This window comes from Coloeus monedula (genome assembly GCF_965178545.1).
Source record: "Coloeus monedula genome assembly, chromosome: 3".
NCBI lineage: Eukaryota > Metazoa > Chordata > Aves > Passeriformes > Corvidae > Coloeus > Coloeus monedula.
Window position 1 is genome coordinate 30,079,182 of NC_138783.1, and position 17,786 is coordinate 30,096,967.

The window sequence follows — 17,786 nt, forward strand, 5'->3', positions numbered from 1 at the left end:
TAAGTCTTTCTGTAAAGCACATACACACTTTGCTCATTATTATGTACTTTATCATGGAAATTATCTACTCTGCAAATCTCTCTCCTGTCCTGCTTACATAAGGTGTGGGTAAAGGAGGTACAGTATGATTTTTCAGTAGCCTTGTCAGCCTTATTAAATGCTTTCAATTTTATTTTCCTTTTGTGTTTTTAGTTTTGTAGCGACTGCTGAGAATGTGTGCTCTGTGGGAGGCCTTGAGATGATTTGCTGCCCCCTTTATGTTGTACCTTTTGTTTTGCAGGATTTGTTCCTCTCCCTTTCAATGGAGAGTGACAGTATAGATCCATAATGAGGACCAGCCCTCGCAGGCCCTTAATTCTCAAAAGACGGAAACTGACCCTCCCACAGAAGGATGAATCCAGTACTTCAGCACGAGATGAGAACAGAGGTCAGGATGAAAAGACTCCTAAGCAGGAGCACAGGCAGGAAGATCAACACAACAGACAACCCAGAGACAAAAGGGACTGTGGCCTGCAGAAATTCCCAGCAGGAATAAAGATAATTGACCATCCTACAATGCCCAACACGCAGGTGGTGGCCATCCCTACAAATGCTGATATCCAGAGCATCATAGAGGCATTGACAGCAAAAGGAAAAGAGTGTGGCAACAATGGACCTAACAAGTTCATTCTCATTAGCGGTGGGGGCACATCCCGTTCAGCAGGTCCAGCACCATCACAGCATCTCCCATCAGAGAAGAAAGCCAGTGCAGCAATCAAGGCTGCAGATGGTCAAGAAAGAGAGAAGAATGTTGCACAGACACCTGGTCTTGCAGGCAGTACAGCACTCTGGCATTCAGGAGTTGATCCTCTGGTTGGACAGGAACAGGAGAGCAACAGTATGTAGCCTTTGCTTGGTTTTTTGTTGTTTTTTTTTTTCTTTGTCCTGACAGACAAAGAGATGTGAAATGGGCCAATGCAGCACTTGCATCTTGGTATGCAGTAATTATTAATATTTTGTTAATTACAAAATAGCTATGGATTTGATTCTAATAATCTACATAGCTCTGCCTATGTAGTGAAATCTAAAGAATTATAGAGGATATATTTTTTGGTGGAAGACATCTGAGATTCTGACTTAGGTCTTGTGCTACGTCCTTCAGTTCTTGAAGTACTAGATCAACATTGTCCTGTTTTGGTTGGCAGCAATAGTCTGGTTTGAGTGTTTGTTTTTAAGGCTGAAGCTCTTTTCAGAAACTGGGCAACTACGCATGAAATCAGGAATTCAAGGTGAATTCTTTCCACAATATTAGCATTGCAATACCATCTTTTAGAAGTTTGACTGGTTCCTTCCTTTTGACAGCTCAGATGAAGGGGTAGCAGGGCTACTTGTGAGTAAGCAGCGTTATGATGAGGGGAAGGCTGTGGCTGTAGCCTACCTGGACTTCAGTAAAGCCTTTGACACAGTCTCCCATAGCATTATTCTGGAAAAGCTGGCAGCCCATGGCTTGGTCAGGTGCACTCTTCACTGGGTTAAAACTGGCTGGATGGCTGGGCCCAGAGAGTGGTGGTGAATGGTGCTGCATCCAGTTGGTGACTGGTCACTGGTGGGGTTCCCCAGGGCTCAGGGGCAAGTCCTGTTTAATATCTATAATCAATGATCTGGATGAGGGGATCAAGGACACACAAGTTCACAGATGACACCAAGTTGGTTGGGAGTGTTGATCTGCTGGAGGGCAGGACAGCTCTGCAGAAGGATCTTGACAGGCTGGATTGATGGGTCAAGGCCAGTTGCGTGAATTCTGTGAAAGACCAGGTGCTGGGTCCTGCACTTGCATTGCAATGACCCCAGGCAGTGCTACAAGCCGGGGAAAGAGTGTCTGGAAAACTGCCCAGCAGGAAAGGACCTGGGAGTGTTGGTTAACAGCAGCTGAACATGAGCCAGTGTGTGCCCAGGTGCCCAGGCCAGTGGCATCCTGGCCTCCATCAGCAGTACTGTGGCCAGCAGGACTAGAGCAGTGATTGTTCCTCTGTACTCAGCACTGGTGAGGCCACACCTTGAGTTCTGTGTCCAGTTTTGGGCCACTCACGACAGGAAAGGCATTGAGGTGGTGGAGCACGTCCAGAAAAGGACAACGGAGCTGGTGAAGGGTCTGGAACACAGGGCTGATGAGGAAGAGCTGAGGGGGCTGGGGGTGTTCAACCAGGAGAAAAGGAGGCTGTAGGGCAGTGGGGGTTGGCTTCTTCTCCTAGGCAACAAATGACAGGACAAGAGGGCATAGCCTCAAGCTGTGCCAAGTGAGGTTCATGATGGACATCATGAAGAATTCCTTCCCTAAAAGCGTTGTCAAGCATTGGAACAGACTGCCCAGGGAGGTTTGGAGTCACCATCCCTAGAGGTGTTCAAGAAACAACTAGATGCTGCACTCAGTGCCATGGTCTAGCTGACAAGGTGGTGTTTGGCCACAGGTTGGACTCAATGGCCTTGGAGGTCTTTTTTAACCTAAATGCTTCTGTGATTATTATGTGGGCTTGTTATCCCAACAGGCAGTGGTGAGACAATGAGCTCCGTGTTGGACAACAGTCTCACTAACATCCAGTGGCTGGGGAAGATGAGATCCGATGGACTAAATCCCTCTTCTGTGAAGGAAGACACAGAGAAAGAGAATCAGATGCCTCTGCAGGAAAGAGTCAAGGTAAGTAGGAGAATACAAGAATGTGTGCTAAAACTTTTGATAAGGAAGTAATCTACGTGGATCAGAAGACTTGCAAGAATTGGGCATCACTATTTCTATGTAACCTGAGTCTGGCCTTTACTGATTTGAATAGCAGAACCAGGAGGATCCAGGGATGTTCCATGGGCCTTCTTGTCAGCTTCATGAACATTCATTTATCACCCCTGTCTTTCAGACTGAAGAAGAAGCTGCTGCTGCTATTCCTACTGCTGCTGCCTCCTCCTCATGGCAGGATTCAGTGTCAGAACGACCTCCTTACTCCTACATGGCCATGATCCAGTTTGCCATCAACAGCACTGAGAAGAAGCGCATGACCCTGAAGGACATCTATACCTGGATTGAGGATCATTTCCCTTATTTTAAACATGTAGCTAAGCCAGGTTGGAAGGTAACAAGCAGGCCCTCGAGTTGCTGTGGGTGATGTCACATGCCTTCTGGATCAAAATGAAAAGTTATTCCCCAGCCTGCAGAGCAAAATGGAAGCTCATTTAAACATTCCACCCCAAATACACTCAGTCCAGATGTTCACTGTACCACTTCTTGCATCCCTTGTCTCATCCTACTTAAACAAGATGATGGGATGTTTGATCACTGGAGCAAGGATAGGGATCTCAAGAGTAAATAGAATAAGAGACATGACAGGGTTGGCTGGGTATGCTGTGAATATGAAAGTTCAGTATTGTCTGCACTTTGGAAAGTAATCCCTCTGCTAGGGCAGCCATGTTTGAGGTAGGCCTTGCTGTACTGATAACAAAACTACTTCTTTTCAACCTCCCCCACCGCTTTCTCCCCAGAACTCCATTCGGCACAACCTGTCTCTTCATGATATGTTTGTCCGTGAGACGTCTGCTAATGGTAAAATCTCCTTCTGGACTATTCACCCTGATGCAAACCGTTGCCTAACATTGGACCAGGTATTTAAGGTGAGTTGCCTTGTGCAAAGAAAATAGGACAGTCTATCCAGTTTCTAAATGCCACACTAGCTTGATGCACCTTATTTTAACTGTAAGGTCAAGCTGCTTTGACATCAGCCTTTTTGTAGAAGTTGGTTTCAGTCGCTTCACTTGACAAATAGACAAGCTCTGCATTTGAAAGAAAAGGTGCTGTGGCTGTGTGTTTGACCTGGAGCTTCTGTGGGATGTGTTTATTCTTCAGGTTCTGTGCCAAATGTAGTTGTCAGCTTGTTCAACTTCTTTCCATGGGCCTGATTCAAATTCCTAATGAGAAGCTTTCCACTGAGGCCAGCCAGGTGTTCCTATGCTGTTTGATAAGCGTATCCTATGCTATCAATCACAGGATGGAATTGTCCTAGCCCAGCTAGGTATTTTAGGAAGTACCAATTTGTCAGAGAAATAGAGCTTGGGGGTCTGGTATAGGTGTGTTTATACTCTTGTGCTTTTTGCAGTGGTGGGTAGAATTAACTTCTGTTTGCTCAGATTGTGCAATTTTAAAATGTCCCATTTGTCCCCCTCTTTGGTTGATAACTTCATCTTAATTTTTTTCCCTCTCAATACCTTCTGCCACCAGCCGCTGGACTTGGGGTCACCAACATCGCCTGAGTGCTCTGAATCAGTAAGAATTACCCTCTGGCTCGGGGCTTGATCTTCCATTCTCTTCTTGCCAGTCACTGAAGGAAAGGACAAGAGGCTTGGGGAGGGGGACTGGGTCGCTGCTGAATCTACTCATACAGCTCCATGCACACCCTTTGTGGGGAGAGGGGTCTAGCCAAATGTCGACTGCCTTCAGATGGTACAGTCTCTCTAGCTGGTAGAGCTGGACAGCTTTGAGCAACTTGGAAGTCTGCTGCTGAAGTAGGCTGCAATGGACACCAATAGGCTTCAGAGAACAAGCCCAAACAGATTTCTGGTAAAATCATCTCCATAACAACAGTCCAAATCTGTCCTGGGGCTCAGATCCAGAGAGGATACGATCTCTCTGTGCTCCTTTTTCATTTTGGAACCCACTGCATTGTGGCTCTTGGAAGGATGAACCTGTAGGCTGTTGCTCTTGCACTCAGCAGTTTTAACAGTGACAGATTTGCAAGCATCCAGTCAAATGCTTTTCTGACACAGCTACAACCTTGGCCTTCTTTCCATCTGCTCAGAATTCTGATCCCACTGTTGTCTGTGCTATTCCATTTGAACACCTCCCTGGTCTATGGTTTGTATAGACATCCAATATACAATAAAGCCATCCTATTCATTGTTCCTCAGGCACTGAGGATGCTGAAACCAGGTCACTTCTCAGTAGAGTCTGCAGCTGGAACAGATCTGTCATGTTGTCTCTTTTTCTACACAGCTTTTGGTGGGCAGCTGGCTTTGGGATGGCATGGCTGAAAACCAGCAAGTGGCACAGACCTAGAGCCAGCCTGAGTGCTGGGTGCTAACAACTGCTCTCTCTGCATTAGAGCAGCACAGTTCCCAGTGAGGCAGCAGAATAAATGTGGATTCTTTTCTTTTAATCTTTCTTTTCTCCTTCTCCTCTTACTTATTTCACAATGACTCCAGCAACAAAAGAGTCGTCTTCCAGATCCCCTGAAGAACATGGGAAGCAAAAGTGAACCCCAGAATTCACGTAAGTGTCTACATCAGTCTAGACCACAGAGAACCAATCCAATAAATCTGGGGTACTCTTGCAGATTCCTTTAAGAATACAAGTGGAATGTGTTATCCCAGTTTGCCAGCTTTTATGCTCCTTACTGTTAGGTTTGAAATGGAAAGCAGTATTGTTGTGTCTGAGAGGGTGAGATGGTGGAAATTGGGCACTCAAATGGATTAAGAGCCCCAACTTGAGAGGTAGGCTCTGCATGAAAGATTATTTATTTGCTTGTTCGTGAGGCTTCTGGCTTGGTATTTGTATCCTTAAAATTAACAGAGAATGCAAGTGATTTGAGCAAATGTTTATTTTGGGGTGTCTAGAAGGACTTTCTGTAAGGTGCCTGGGTTTCAAGAGGTAGCAGTAGAGGACAGGCAAGAGGCCAGTGAGTCCATTCTTTTCCCTTCCAGGCCGAAAGATGAAGCCTTTGCTTCCTCGTGTCAACTCCTACCTGGTTCCGATCCAGTTTCCTTTGAGTCAGCCTCTTGTCTTGCAGCCTTCTGTGAAGGTTCCTCTGTCCATGGCACAGGGAGCTTCCCTGAACAGCTCGGAGACTTTGCAGAGCAATAAGCGTGTGCGCATTGCTCCAAAGGTTGGTTTCTTGATTTCTGAGGAGCTTTGAGGGGGGTTGCATGGTTCTCTTTTTTTTTTCCTTTGTTTTTTTCTTTTTTTTTTTGGAGGTGGGTGAGGAGGGAGCTAGGGAGGGTGTGGGGAATTTTTTTTGGGAGGGTGATTTAGTTTGGATTTTTTGTTTACTTTTTTTCCCTATCTCTCTTGACTTCAATGGACTTTTTCTTTGTATGGTTGCTTTGTGCATCTTTACTAGGTGCTCTAAAACTCCAAGCTCCTATTAAGGAACTAGCCAGTGATAATTCTTGCTGTCCTTCACTGTCTCTAGGCTGACTACTACCTACTAGTTTATTTGCTCTAAGGATGTTTCTGTAATTCACTAGAGGAGGGGACTCTATGGCTTGGTCAAGACAATTTTTCTCTACTGCTTGGATGTGAAGAAAGAAGAATGGGAGGAATGGCTTTGTTCTGACCCTAAAACATTCATATTTTTTATAGTTCTATAGACATGTAACAATAAGGAACTTCTGAAAGAGTATGTATTTCATGTAATCTCTTCCCAGAGGATTTCCTATCTGCTGTTTGCTAATTCTGTGAAGTTCCCAGTTATTCTGGGCTCAAGAAAAATAGTTCTTAAACAGATCTTTTTCTTGGCATCTCACTGACTGCTCTTGTATGCTTAGACATTGTAAAGCTGTAGCTTCTTCCGTCCTGTCTAACCATAATCCTATTTTCCTTTGAATGCCTGCTGCTTTATGTTCTCTCCAGCTATGATTGATCTTTCTCCTGTGCTCTTTTTCTTTTGATAACCTCATTTTTTTTCTCTTCCTTTTCCTTGGTTTCTGGGAAAGCTGTCCTCATTAATTTTGTTATTCCCATTTAGATAATGTAAGAAGAAATCAAAGGGGTTATATTTTTTCCAGAAATATTCAGCTCTCCTTCTGTCTGCACTCCTACAAGTTCCTCAGAGCAGGAGTGCTCTGAAGGGTATGACTTTCAGACACTTAGTTAGAATCCTTCCCATGTGATCTTTAGGCTTCTTTCTATCAACTTCACAGAGATCAGTCTTGGTCTGTTATGGTTACTGCTTCCTCTTACTCTTTCTGCTGACCTTAAACGCCAGTCTTTCTTTTCTTTCCACTGTTGTTTGGATTTTTGGGTAGGTTAAAGCCTTGCTTACTGACTGCATGTCACCTCTGTTTCATTGTAGATGTCACTGTCTGCAGAAGAGTCACCCTCCTTACCCACGGCTGCTGTCAAGGAGGAAGGTCAAAGTGACGAAGGTTTATTTTCCCCAACCCATTCCGTACAGGACAACAGCTCACAGCCTGGTGAGGAATTGTCTTCTTTCCCTGAGGGTGCCTGTATAAAGGAGGAAGAAGGCTCTCAGCTGGGTGATTGGATGTCCCCATTTGCCTCAACCGTAACAGTCAAGGAAGAGCCAAGCTTGTTCCTCCCAGACTCATCCACAAAGGAGAGGAAACAATTTACCACACTGAAGTCCCCATCTAAGGCAGTTTCTGACTCTTTAGTTATAAAGAGGAGGGAAAGGCGGGAAGTGGGCAGATCCAGAAGGAAACAACACCTAGCACTGCCTTGTTCAGAAGAGCCTGTCCTTGTTTTGCCAGAAAGCAGCAGCTTTGACCCTTTCCGGTTAGGGGCAGACCGTCCCTTCCCGCAGGAAAACCAGCCCCTTGAGAATGTATCGCAGCTCAGCTGCTCACAGGGAGAAGAGGGGGCCTTTAAAACACCAGTCAAGGACATGTTCAGCAAATTGCCGGTTTCTTCCACTCCCAGCAAAGTCTCAGCCACTACTACCCTGTCACTAGAGGGCCTTGACCCCTGGAAGTCTGCTTCCTTAGCCAAGGGAAGTCATGAGCTGGACTTCAGTCCAGTGAAAACCCTTCAGCTGCCATTCACACCCCTCCAGGACAACCAGGACTTGCTGGGTTTTAACAGCACACCCCTTAAAAATCCTCTCTTTGATTCTCCTCGGGAACTGCTCAATACAGAATCCAGTGACATGGTCCATGTGCCCCTCACGAGCTCTCCAGCGTTTATTCGTGACACTTCCAAGCAATCCTCTGTTGAACTGACAGCCTCTGGCTTTACTGAAAACCGGTCACTCATGGAGGGCCTTATCCTGGACACCATGAATGACAGTCTCAGCAAAATCCTTCTAGATATCAGCTTTCCTGGTCTTGAGGATGAAAATTTAGGAACAGATATTAGTTGGTCTCAGCTCATACCTGAACTGAAATGAACTGGCCTGAGGACTGAATGTGACTTGTTCTGATGTTACAGAAAGCACTCTACTCTTCTGAGATTCATTCATGTAATCTAAGACAACTGATTTTGACTAATTCCTACATCCATGGGGACAGAGAGCATTATTGACTCCTGCTAAGCTGGGAGACAGGCCCATCAGCTGCTATGAGCTTTCTTTATAAGATGCTGTAGACCTCGAGTGGAACAAGACGGTAGAACTTCTCTAACCTTGTGCTGGAGATAGCCTCTCTCCAGGGATTCTTGTCATGAGAACATCTAGGTAGGCCCTGAATGGCATTTGCTACTCAAGGTACCAGAGGAAATGAACACACTCCTCAGCACAATAGGAAAGAGCCTGGGAACCTCCTCCTAGCTCTGTCCTAATCTGCCTTTACTTTGTTCCTCTGTTACTTAGTATCTTCTGTCTAGTGCTAATGGCTGTAAATACTGTACATTCCTTAAATTAGCCCTTAATTATAATAATAATTTTATTATTGTAGGGTCATGGGAATATTTGGCCTGGTAAGGGCTTGACCTAGAGTGTGTTGTCCATATGTTCACATCTCTTGTATTCTTCTACCCTAGTTGAAAGCCCAATTTTCTTTTTTTTTTTTTTTTTTTTTTTGCTTCAAAAACACATCGGTCTAGGTTGTTCTGAAGGTCACTGGGGCAAAGACCTGAAAAATTGCCAATATGTGACCGAAGTGAAACTGAAAGAGGTTATCTGGATTGCATCATAAAATCTTAGTTTGGCTTCTTCTTCCCAGGCTGGAATGGAGAAGAACTTCCACCAAGCCATATAGCTCTTCTGATTCCAGAGGTCTGTTATGTACCTAGAGGACTAGGTAGAGACACTGTTGCAGTAAGATGGACCTCTATTGAATGGTTAAAGCTGCCCTCATTACAGTCAGCAGTTGAAGATGTAAAAAAATGGAAATACAATGTATGTATCTCTTGGTGCAATAAAACACCTCAGAATGCTCTGGAGCTTCTGTCATAGGAGATATTGCCATGGCAAAGATCTGATCCTTCTGCTTGCAGACAAATGGTGACTCCTGTATCTACATACTCAATAAAGCTTCTGTGGGAACACAGCTGAGTGTTATCTGTACTGCTCCTAGCAGCACGCTGGGGTTGGGCCATAGCATGAGCAACCCCTGCTTGCTTATCTCGTGTGTGCTTTGTGATCACTGAGTGAGTAATCATTAGGACATTTTCAGTATTCCTCAGGCCTTGTTGGCCAAACCACGTTAGATTTGGTTACTCAACGCACTGCTTCATACTCAACCCAATTTTTCCTGCTGCTTACAGGTAAATCCTGACTTTCCAAGTCAGAAGCATACAAACTTAGCCTAAAACATCACAACACCACCAGCAGACTAATTTCTGTGACTTCTAAATGCAAAACAAATATCTCTTGAAACTATTTCTACCTTACCTTATAAACATAAAACAAGTTTTAGAAGTGTGTGGTTTTCAGAACTGCAGTTCTCTTGTGCACTTGTTAGAGGATATTTGCCCTCATACAGTGTTTCAAGAACTTTGGTTTAATTGTTATTATTTCAGTTTTTCTGGGATTACAAGGCTGCAGAAGGGGCCTGGTTTATGGCACACTATCTGCTAGTACATCTTACACAGCTGTCAACGCTCGACTTGGTTTTCTCAAAGCACCCTATCTCCCTTTCATCTCACTTCTATCTCCTGAGAGGGTGTGTACATACAACTGACACATGAGAGCCAGGTAACTAAGATCATGTCTCCAGCAAATACTGAAATGTTCTTGTCCTTGATGCTCCCCTGCTGTCCTTGTCAGCTGAGGTGCTTTGATGGCCCCCTCACATTTTATTTTAAACATAGTAGTGCTGAAGTTTCATTTCCCCTCTTGTAACGTATTCCAGTGAGAGCGCTGCTCAAGGGCAATTATATCAAAAAAGGTGGGAGGAACAACAGAAAAAATTCCATTAAGCAATTCTGCCTCTTGCTCCCAGAAGCGATGTCCAAGTGTTTTGGCCAAACTAATTCAAAGCACCAGCTGGTGAGGATGTAATCACAAAATATGACTATTTCTCTCTATCTATGTTAGTCTGATATTCTGCCTGGATCCTTTTCTTAAGGAAAGGCAATTATCACCTGTCCCTCTGCAGGCTCAGTATTAGGGTTATAGTGTAGAGGTGTGATCTTGTCAGACAGTGGATGCCTCTGTCCACCCTCGTGCAGTGAGAGCAGAGCCTTACCTCATGTCTTCTCATGAGCCCAAGAGCAAGAAGGCACAGTTCCTCACACCCTTTGCATAGCACTCCCAGGGCTTCCCTGAGTAATGTGCAGGAGCATCCCAGGACTGTCTTTGAGTCCTCATAATAGACAAAGCTGTTTAACACCTACCCTGTGAAAGCAAACACCAGTATAAGATAAAAATTTTAAGAGATCTGGGACATGCAGATCTACAGGGAGCCAGCAAGTGCTGTGGATGCTCTGCTCCTCTGACAACTCTGCTCAATACCTGGAGTGTGACAGACGCAAAGGAGGAAGTAATTCCTTCTCATTGGTTGAGTGGGGTTCCTCCCACTATGTTTTGTCTGCTGAAAAGGACTGGATGCCCCCTGAGATGAGGTAAGCAAGGATGATTGCCACCTTTTTGCTTTTGCAACTTGGCTGGTAGGGGAAAAACTCAATCACTTCCAAATATGGAAGAAAAGAGACCCTGTTTTACATTGCAGCAATCTTTTTATGAGGATGTCAGGCCTTTGTTACTCCAAGAGGGCAGTCTAGCTCTTAACAAAGGTGAAAATTTCTTTTTTAGTAAAATACCTGACTTCCTCTTTAAAATGCACTATAGGTTCAGAGAGAAAAATGACTGGCTTGAAAAATGTGAGCTGGTTCCTGAACAGAAACAGCTTCCCTCCCTATTCCCCTTTTCTCAGAAGAGGTGAGCTACAACTGGATAAAAAGATATTCAGGGCATAACAAAGTATTAGCTGCCTGAGATTAAGAGGAAAATGTCCTGCTTCACTACCCATCTCAGACTGGTTTCTTGCTTTGAAACAAACAGAGCTTTAGAATGCCAAGACCATGAATCTGAACTGCTGCTGCAGGTCACATGACACATTCGTCCTTGCATTTCCATTTTCTTGGAAAAATAAATATGATAAATACCCAGTTACAGTTTACAAGGAATACAAGCAAAAGATTATGCAAAGTAGATTCGCTTCCACATCTCAAAATCTGTGGGAAGTCATTATATAGAGCACAGTGATGAACTGTTTGCATACAAATATATAATCAGAATTATTTATCCTCCACATCTGCTTTTTTTTTTTTTTTTGATGCACCAAATTTAAAACCAGAAACCTCTAATGGTGTTATTTAAGAAAGCCAAGGAAAACAGCCAGCACAAATTATTATTAAACTACAGTCAGACATGGATTTATGCTCCAATGCCTGCTGTTGGTCTCTATTACCTTCTCACGGATGTGTAGGAGGTGGCTGCCAATAGGGCCTCTGTTTATTTAGCTGAGTAATTTGTAGAAGGTAGGTTTTCTGTACTCATCTGTGGTTGCAAACAAGAGACTGGCTCATTAGAACCCTGACTGTTTAATGGATGGACCAATTTTCCAACAGGACAAAAAAAAACGCCTCATCTTCACTGGACTTCTGAAGAATCTCTTAATATTGTTGATATTTTCTATAGAATGTTTTTCACTACCAGGATGGTATCTTTTCTTGGTGCAGTGTATTCTTTCACATTTGATGTATTTTTCTATAAATTTTAATAAAGACAAAGTTTTGGATAATGTCATTATGCTAACAGGCCAGAACATTCCATCTCAACTTTTTCTCACCAAGTAACCTGTCTAGATTACTTATACATTTTGGGGTTTTTTTATTCTGAATTCTGAGATTACATGTTTGTCTGTGAACAAAGCTATTTTGGATTGTGGAACTGTGTTCCAGCTGAAATTTCTATTGTGGATAATTAATGTATATTGCAAAGCCCTGTAACACTTGATTTAGGAGTACTTATATGAGTCTGATGGTCTAATCTGTCCTGAGTTATCAACATGTATTTTCCACTTTAGGCTTCACTTTAGAAATTCTTCTGTTTGAAGCAGTTTTGCCTGCCCTCATGGTAGCCTTAAAGTTTTGGACAATTTGATATATTTAGCATCTAATTCAATCCCTCCATGAAGGGAAGAAAGGTCAGGAATGCAGCAGAACTGACACCATAAAGCACATCCCTTGGAACCTGCGGGATCACTGAAGATGCCTTCAGCATCAATATGGTTTTCCAAGTATTTGCAAGTAATGATGTCAATCTGTAGCTAATTAGTTCCTGACAGTCTGTACTCTGCTATGCATACCCGTGGGACTGGCATGCTACAGTGATAAGAGCTGTTTTGCTGTTTCCCATGGCTGACTCTCAGCTTTTATTTGTTTGCTGTTTTTACTAAAATCTAGAAGTCAGGAGATCATGAGATAATCTCAGTTGCCTTTTAAATCATACCAAGACCTAGCCATCAAGAATGTAACGAACAGCTGGTGCATGTACAAATGCAGCCTAAAGGCTAGGAAACCAAAGGAGTCCAGTATTTAAAATCAAAAATAAAATTACATTGTTCCAGCAGCATTGTTATCCATCAAATCCCTGGGGTGATAACACATCCCTCTGTCACTGTCATTGTGTACACAAAGCTGCTTCTGCACTAGAAGTACGACTGTGCTGGTGATTCCATCATAAAATCCTGAATTGTCTGAGGAGAAAATAGCCATACTGAATATCACCCTCAGGTACAGCTATTCTTATTCTACTGTGGAGAGAAGGGGCAGAGAACACAGGGAATACAGTCCAAGCAGCCCAATTGCTTCTATAAATGAGATCACAAGAACATTTTGCTCAGATTAGAATACCCCTTTGTAGCAAACCTTTTCTTGAAAAGACCTAGTACCTCCCTGCTTTGTAAGGATTTTGTCAGGGTGCCCTTCTTGGCTTTGATGTTTTCTTTTTTATGAGCTGAGTGAAAATTTTCCAGTTTTTGGCTGTTATAAATATTCTTTAAAAAAATCTATTTCACATCCTTAGCAGAGTCATCTGGCAACTGAAATCTGAGAAGAGATTTATTCAGTACAGAGTGTGCCCCAGCACAGACTTGCTGGAGTGTATGGAGATTTCTTTCTGAACTTGTTCTTCGCGACTGCCAGCAGATGAGCATGGCAACATGAGGTCTCTTGTGTCCCAGGGACTTCTGCTGGGCTTCAGGGAGTAGATGATACAAAGAAAGATCTTGACGAGATGAAGATGTCTTAAAAGAGTCAAATAGAGACAGACTTCAGATGACAAAGAATCATGGAATCGTCAAGGTTGGAGAATACCTTTAAGATCATCAAGCCCAACCATTAACGTGACACAGCCAAACCCACCACTAAACCATGTCCCTAAGTGTCACAATCTACACATATTTCAAATACCTCCAGGGATGGTAACTCAGCCACTTCCCAAGGAAGCCTTTTCCCAATGATTGATAATCCTTTCAATGAAGAAATCTTTCCTAATATTCATTCCAAACCTCCCCTGGCACAACTTGAGGTTTGAGAGCATAAAGAGTTAAAGGTTGGATAAGGACCCTCGTAGTTACAGATTCAACAGTCCTCAGGTTTAAGACTGGGGTAAAATGATCAGGTACCACAGAAAACCATGAGATCTATGAAATACTTATTTCTGGTCTTGGGTTTGACTCTTTTACAAGGGGTGAGCTCAGTGCCTTGCACGTAGCAGCAAGGAGAAAATACAGTGTGGAAAAAGTGCCAATTCACTAAGCAGGACTGAGGCATTGCCCCTCAAGAGCCATCCACAACAGGAGCATGACTTTAAAGATTTAGTCTGCAAACACTGAAGCTTGAATTACTGCATTTCTAAATAAAAGTTTGCCTGAACAAGAGAACAGGAGGTGGGCTGCAACACCCTTTAAAGTGGCTGACTCCCCCACTGCTTAAGTTAATTTCAGCAAGTTATACTGCTGACTGATGAAGAACTTGACTGATCTCAACTGCTTTAAGGTGCAAAAGAAGCCATTTACAAACAAATAAAACAGGAAACATCACAGTACACCTGGCAAGTGCTCATAGGAAAGTTTTCCACAGCCACTGATGGCGGACTCTGAAAGTAAAACCTATCCCCAGAGGAAATGACACTGGAGGCAAAAACAGCCATCAGAGAGATTCTTACATTCCAAGGACTATATCTGGGCTTCATTTTGAGCAAGATGAGATCTGCTCTGATTCTACAGCTAGCTGGCACAGGCAAAAGGTGTGTAGGTGATTGTCTTTTTTCTTTGCTCTTGCTGTTTTTATATGAAAAAAAAGTTTTTATAGAAGCCCAAAAACAGCCACTCAAAGCACCTTGCCAACACCCTGTGGGTGGTTTTAGTAATAAGCCCACACATATACATACCAAATTAGTCTGTACCAGGCAACTCTAACTGTGCTGGGTTTTACTGTTTAAGTATTCAGGTTTAGGGACATTCTCTGGAAGGAGCCTTATCGGTGTAAAGTTTTCATTATTATTTTTATGGCATTATGTAGAGACTTAGGAAAAATTGCCTGTGTTAGTGTCAAGTGCATTCTTAGCCTCAAGCTAAGTGAATAATGGAAATGGGAAGTGGAGGGACAGCGAAATGAAAGCAACTGCACAGAGACACACACAGGAGAAACATCTTTGAGACTACACATTTCCAAGTACTCTGCTGTGGGCCTGAAATACATAACTAGCCTTCATCTCAGGCTCTTGCACACTTTTATGGGTAAGCATATTCCTACCAAAAATTATTCTCCGCTTTAAACCTCATGCTGAACACAGAGAAGCTCTAGCATGGGTAAGACAGTTGCCATTGCTATGTGCATCAGTGGAGATACACATCAGTGGAGATTCTTTCCCCTCTTGAAAGCAAAGCCAAAGTCTTCAGGTGTGATTCATGAAGCTGTGTAATGGAAGGGGAAATTTTGTATTGCCTGCTGCACGATCAGCAACTGTTCTGTGGCAATGATAACTATTCCAATCAAACAGAAAAGGCCTTTTTTAATGCAGAGTAGCCCAAGCAAGAAAATCAATACAGACAGGGCACAAATCATTGTATTTATAATGATATTCTATTTATAATTATATTTATAATTATATTATATTTATAATTATATTTATAATGATCAAGAAATATTTATACAGCAGAGGAATTTCATATTGGACAACATTTTTCCAAGTTTGCTATGGTGCAACCCTAAATCTATCCCACAGAGCAGATAAGTACAGAGACTTGACCCTAAATTACCTAACTAAGCAAACTATTCCACTTTCTGACTGACCTTGCTGGCAGGACACACTTTGCTGTCCAGCAGCCGAGCTAAACATTATGTACATCTGAAATGACATTTATCTCAAGGAAACTTGCCAGACATACTCACAGATATAAATACTGCAACCTCTTACTTATTATTTCAAGAATACAAAGGTATTTTATTATACAAATAGATGAACTGGAGGGAATTCAAAGCAGAGGAACCTTTTCTTTCTCAAAGAATCTTTTTCAGAGATGGAAGGGAGAGAGAAGCATGGTTTGACTGAGTAAGGTTTGTCCTCTCATTCCTCCTCTGCACCATCTGTGCATTCACAGACTGCACAAGCTGTGAGAATGCAGGAGAATGAGCAGAAAGTTGCCTCATTGTTTTCCTGCAGTATCCACCACAAGGAATCTCCTGGCTTTGACATAGTTGCTACACCCAGGGTCACTTTTACACCCACTTGAAGCTTACACTACTACTGAGACAGTGCATTGGAAACTGGTGTGCTGTAAAAACAACCTCTGTGCTGGTTACATTATGTGGGGGCTATTGACGAGCTCTGTAAGGACCCAGCTTGTCACAAAAGAAATGTAAAGCTCTCCATCTACAATCCACCCTACCACCTGCACTGTGTCAGCTCTCAGGAGGACAAAATAATAATTTCCAAACTGTTGAAAGAGAAAAATTCCAAGCTGAAAAGAAATCTCATAGAAAGAGAAACAACCACTAGAAGTTGCAAAAGTAGCAAGAGAATATTTTAAGGAAGAATTATTAGGTCAGGTAAAACTTCCCAGTAGTAAGATATAAGGAAAAACTCTGGAAAAATGACCTCAGTCTATGAAATGTAAAACCAAACTAGTTAAAGCCCTCAAGAGAGACGGCTTCTCAAACAGCTGGGATACTCCCTAATGCTCCTGGCAGAGGGAAATAAAACCTTTGTTTCATGTTCTTTAATCTGCGAGTTGCTTCCTTCAGCAAAGCAGTCCATTTCTCCCCTTCACTACTCCAGGTATTATTCATTAATTTCTTCCAGCGGAGGAGTAGCTGACTGGAGTATATCGATCCTCTCTTGCTTCTTGGCTGGGCAAACTGGCTGCTGGGAAGTGCTGCTCTTTGGTGCCTTTCCTTAGGAGTATGGGCATTACTTTGGATTTTCTCAGGGCTTCTCAGGCGTGGAGGTGATCAAGTCCAGGGACCAACATCCATGAACACAGCTACAGTGCTGTGGCTTTGTGCTTAGAACCTGGAACCTTTTGTCCCAGAGCTCTCACTGACCTGTAACTGCTTGAGCTGGAAGGCCAAGCTGGTAGCTGGAGCAGGGAGAAGGGCTTTTTATTCTGTGGAGGCAGAGTGCTTCTTCTGTTGTCCAAATAGCACTGTTACACACCCTGTAAAGATTTCTGTATGAAGGGTGCAGAATATCGAGGTATAATGGGTTATGATTATTTCATGTGACTGCATCAGAAAAGGAAAGTAATTTATCGGTGTATATGGGATTGTGTATGAATATTTTCATCAAAATCAGTTTTATTTTTCTAATTCAGGTTACTGGTGAGCTATATACTATTTTTCAGGGCCTACAAAAGATGACTGGGAAAGGTATAACTGCTGCAAAATCTCCTTGAATTACTGCACTGTGGTCTGATTTCTCATTAGAAAATCTTTAGGAGTGCCCATTCTGAAAAAGAAATTTAAAAAAAACCAAACCAGAAATCTCCTCACCTACTTAGTAAATGGGCTCTGTTTAAGAAGAACAGGATGGAAAAAGTAATAGCTGAATAGAAAAAAAAGAGTGACCTAGAACCTATCATGCCTCTGAAGGGAGAAGACTGTATTTTAGCTGACTTCACCTCCATAAAACTGCAGGGGTTTTTTGCCAGATCTGGGAACTAACACATCACAGGATATAAAGAGTTAAGTGACCTGCACTTAGAAGCAGAAGGGATGAAGGAGGGGAGAAAGCTTTAAACAAGACTTGAAGATTTCTCCTCTTTGAGGCACAAAGAGAGAAATACTTTGTGGATTAGGGACCCAGACTGAATGGTGAGACCCAAAAGCAGAACTGCTCTAGCAATGGCTCCAGCCCGGCTTCAGGCAAACCACTTTTGATGAGGCTTTGCCAAAATGCCACGGAAAATAAACTAATGAAGGGTGGCTAGCTGCAAGGAGGTGCTGGGACTGGGAACTAGGAGTGCTCCCTCCTCTTCATTCCCACATACAGCATCCAGGGTGGGAGGTGATCTCATCAGAAATTGTGTAACTCTGCCCATAGGCTTCAAGGCAGGAACTGTAGGTGATCTGCTCCCAGGATGTT

At 43.0% G+C, this 17,786-nt stretch overlaps 1 protein-coding gene across 1 annotated transcript; it reads left to right on the forward strand.

The window, feature by feature from the left end:
- Nucleotides 1-327: 327 nt before the first annotated feature.
- Nucleotides 328-8,141, forward strand: FOXM1 (forkhead box M1; the record flags this gene model as incomplete). Its single annotated transcript, XM_082277716.1, has 8 exons — nt 328-877; nt 2,526-2,674; nt 2,889-3,101; nt 3,508-3,636; nt 4,241-4,285; nt 5,221-5,287; nt 5,719-5,900; nt 7,089-8,141. 8 exons carry the CDS (start codon nt 328-330, stop codon nt 8,139-8,141), a joined length of 2,388 nt encoding a protein of 795 aa, XP_082133842.1.
- Nucleotides 8,142-17,786: the final 9,645 nt, after the last annotated feature.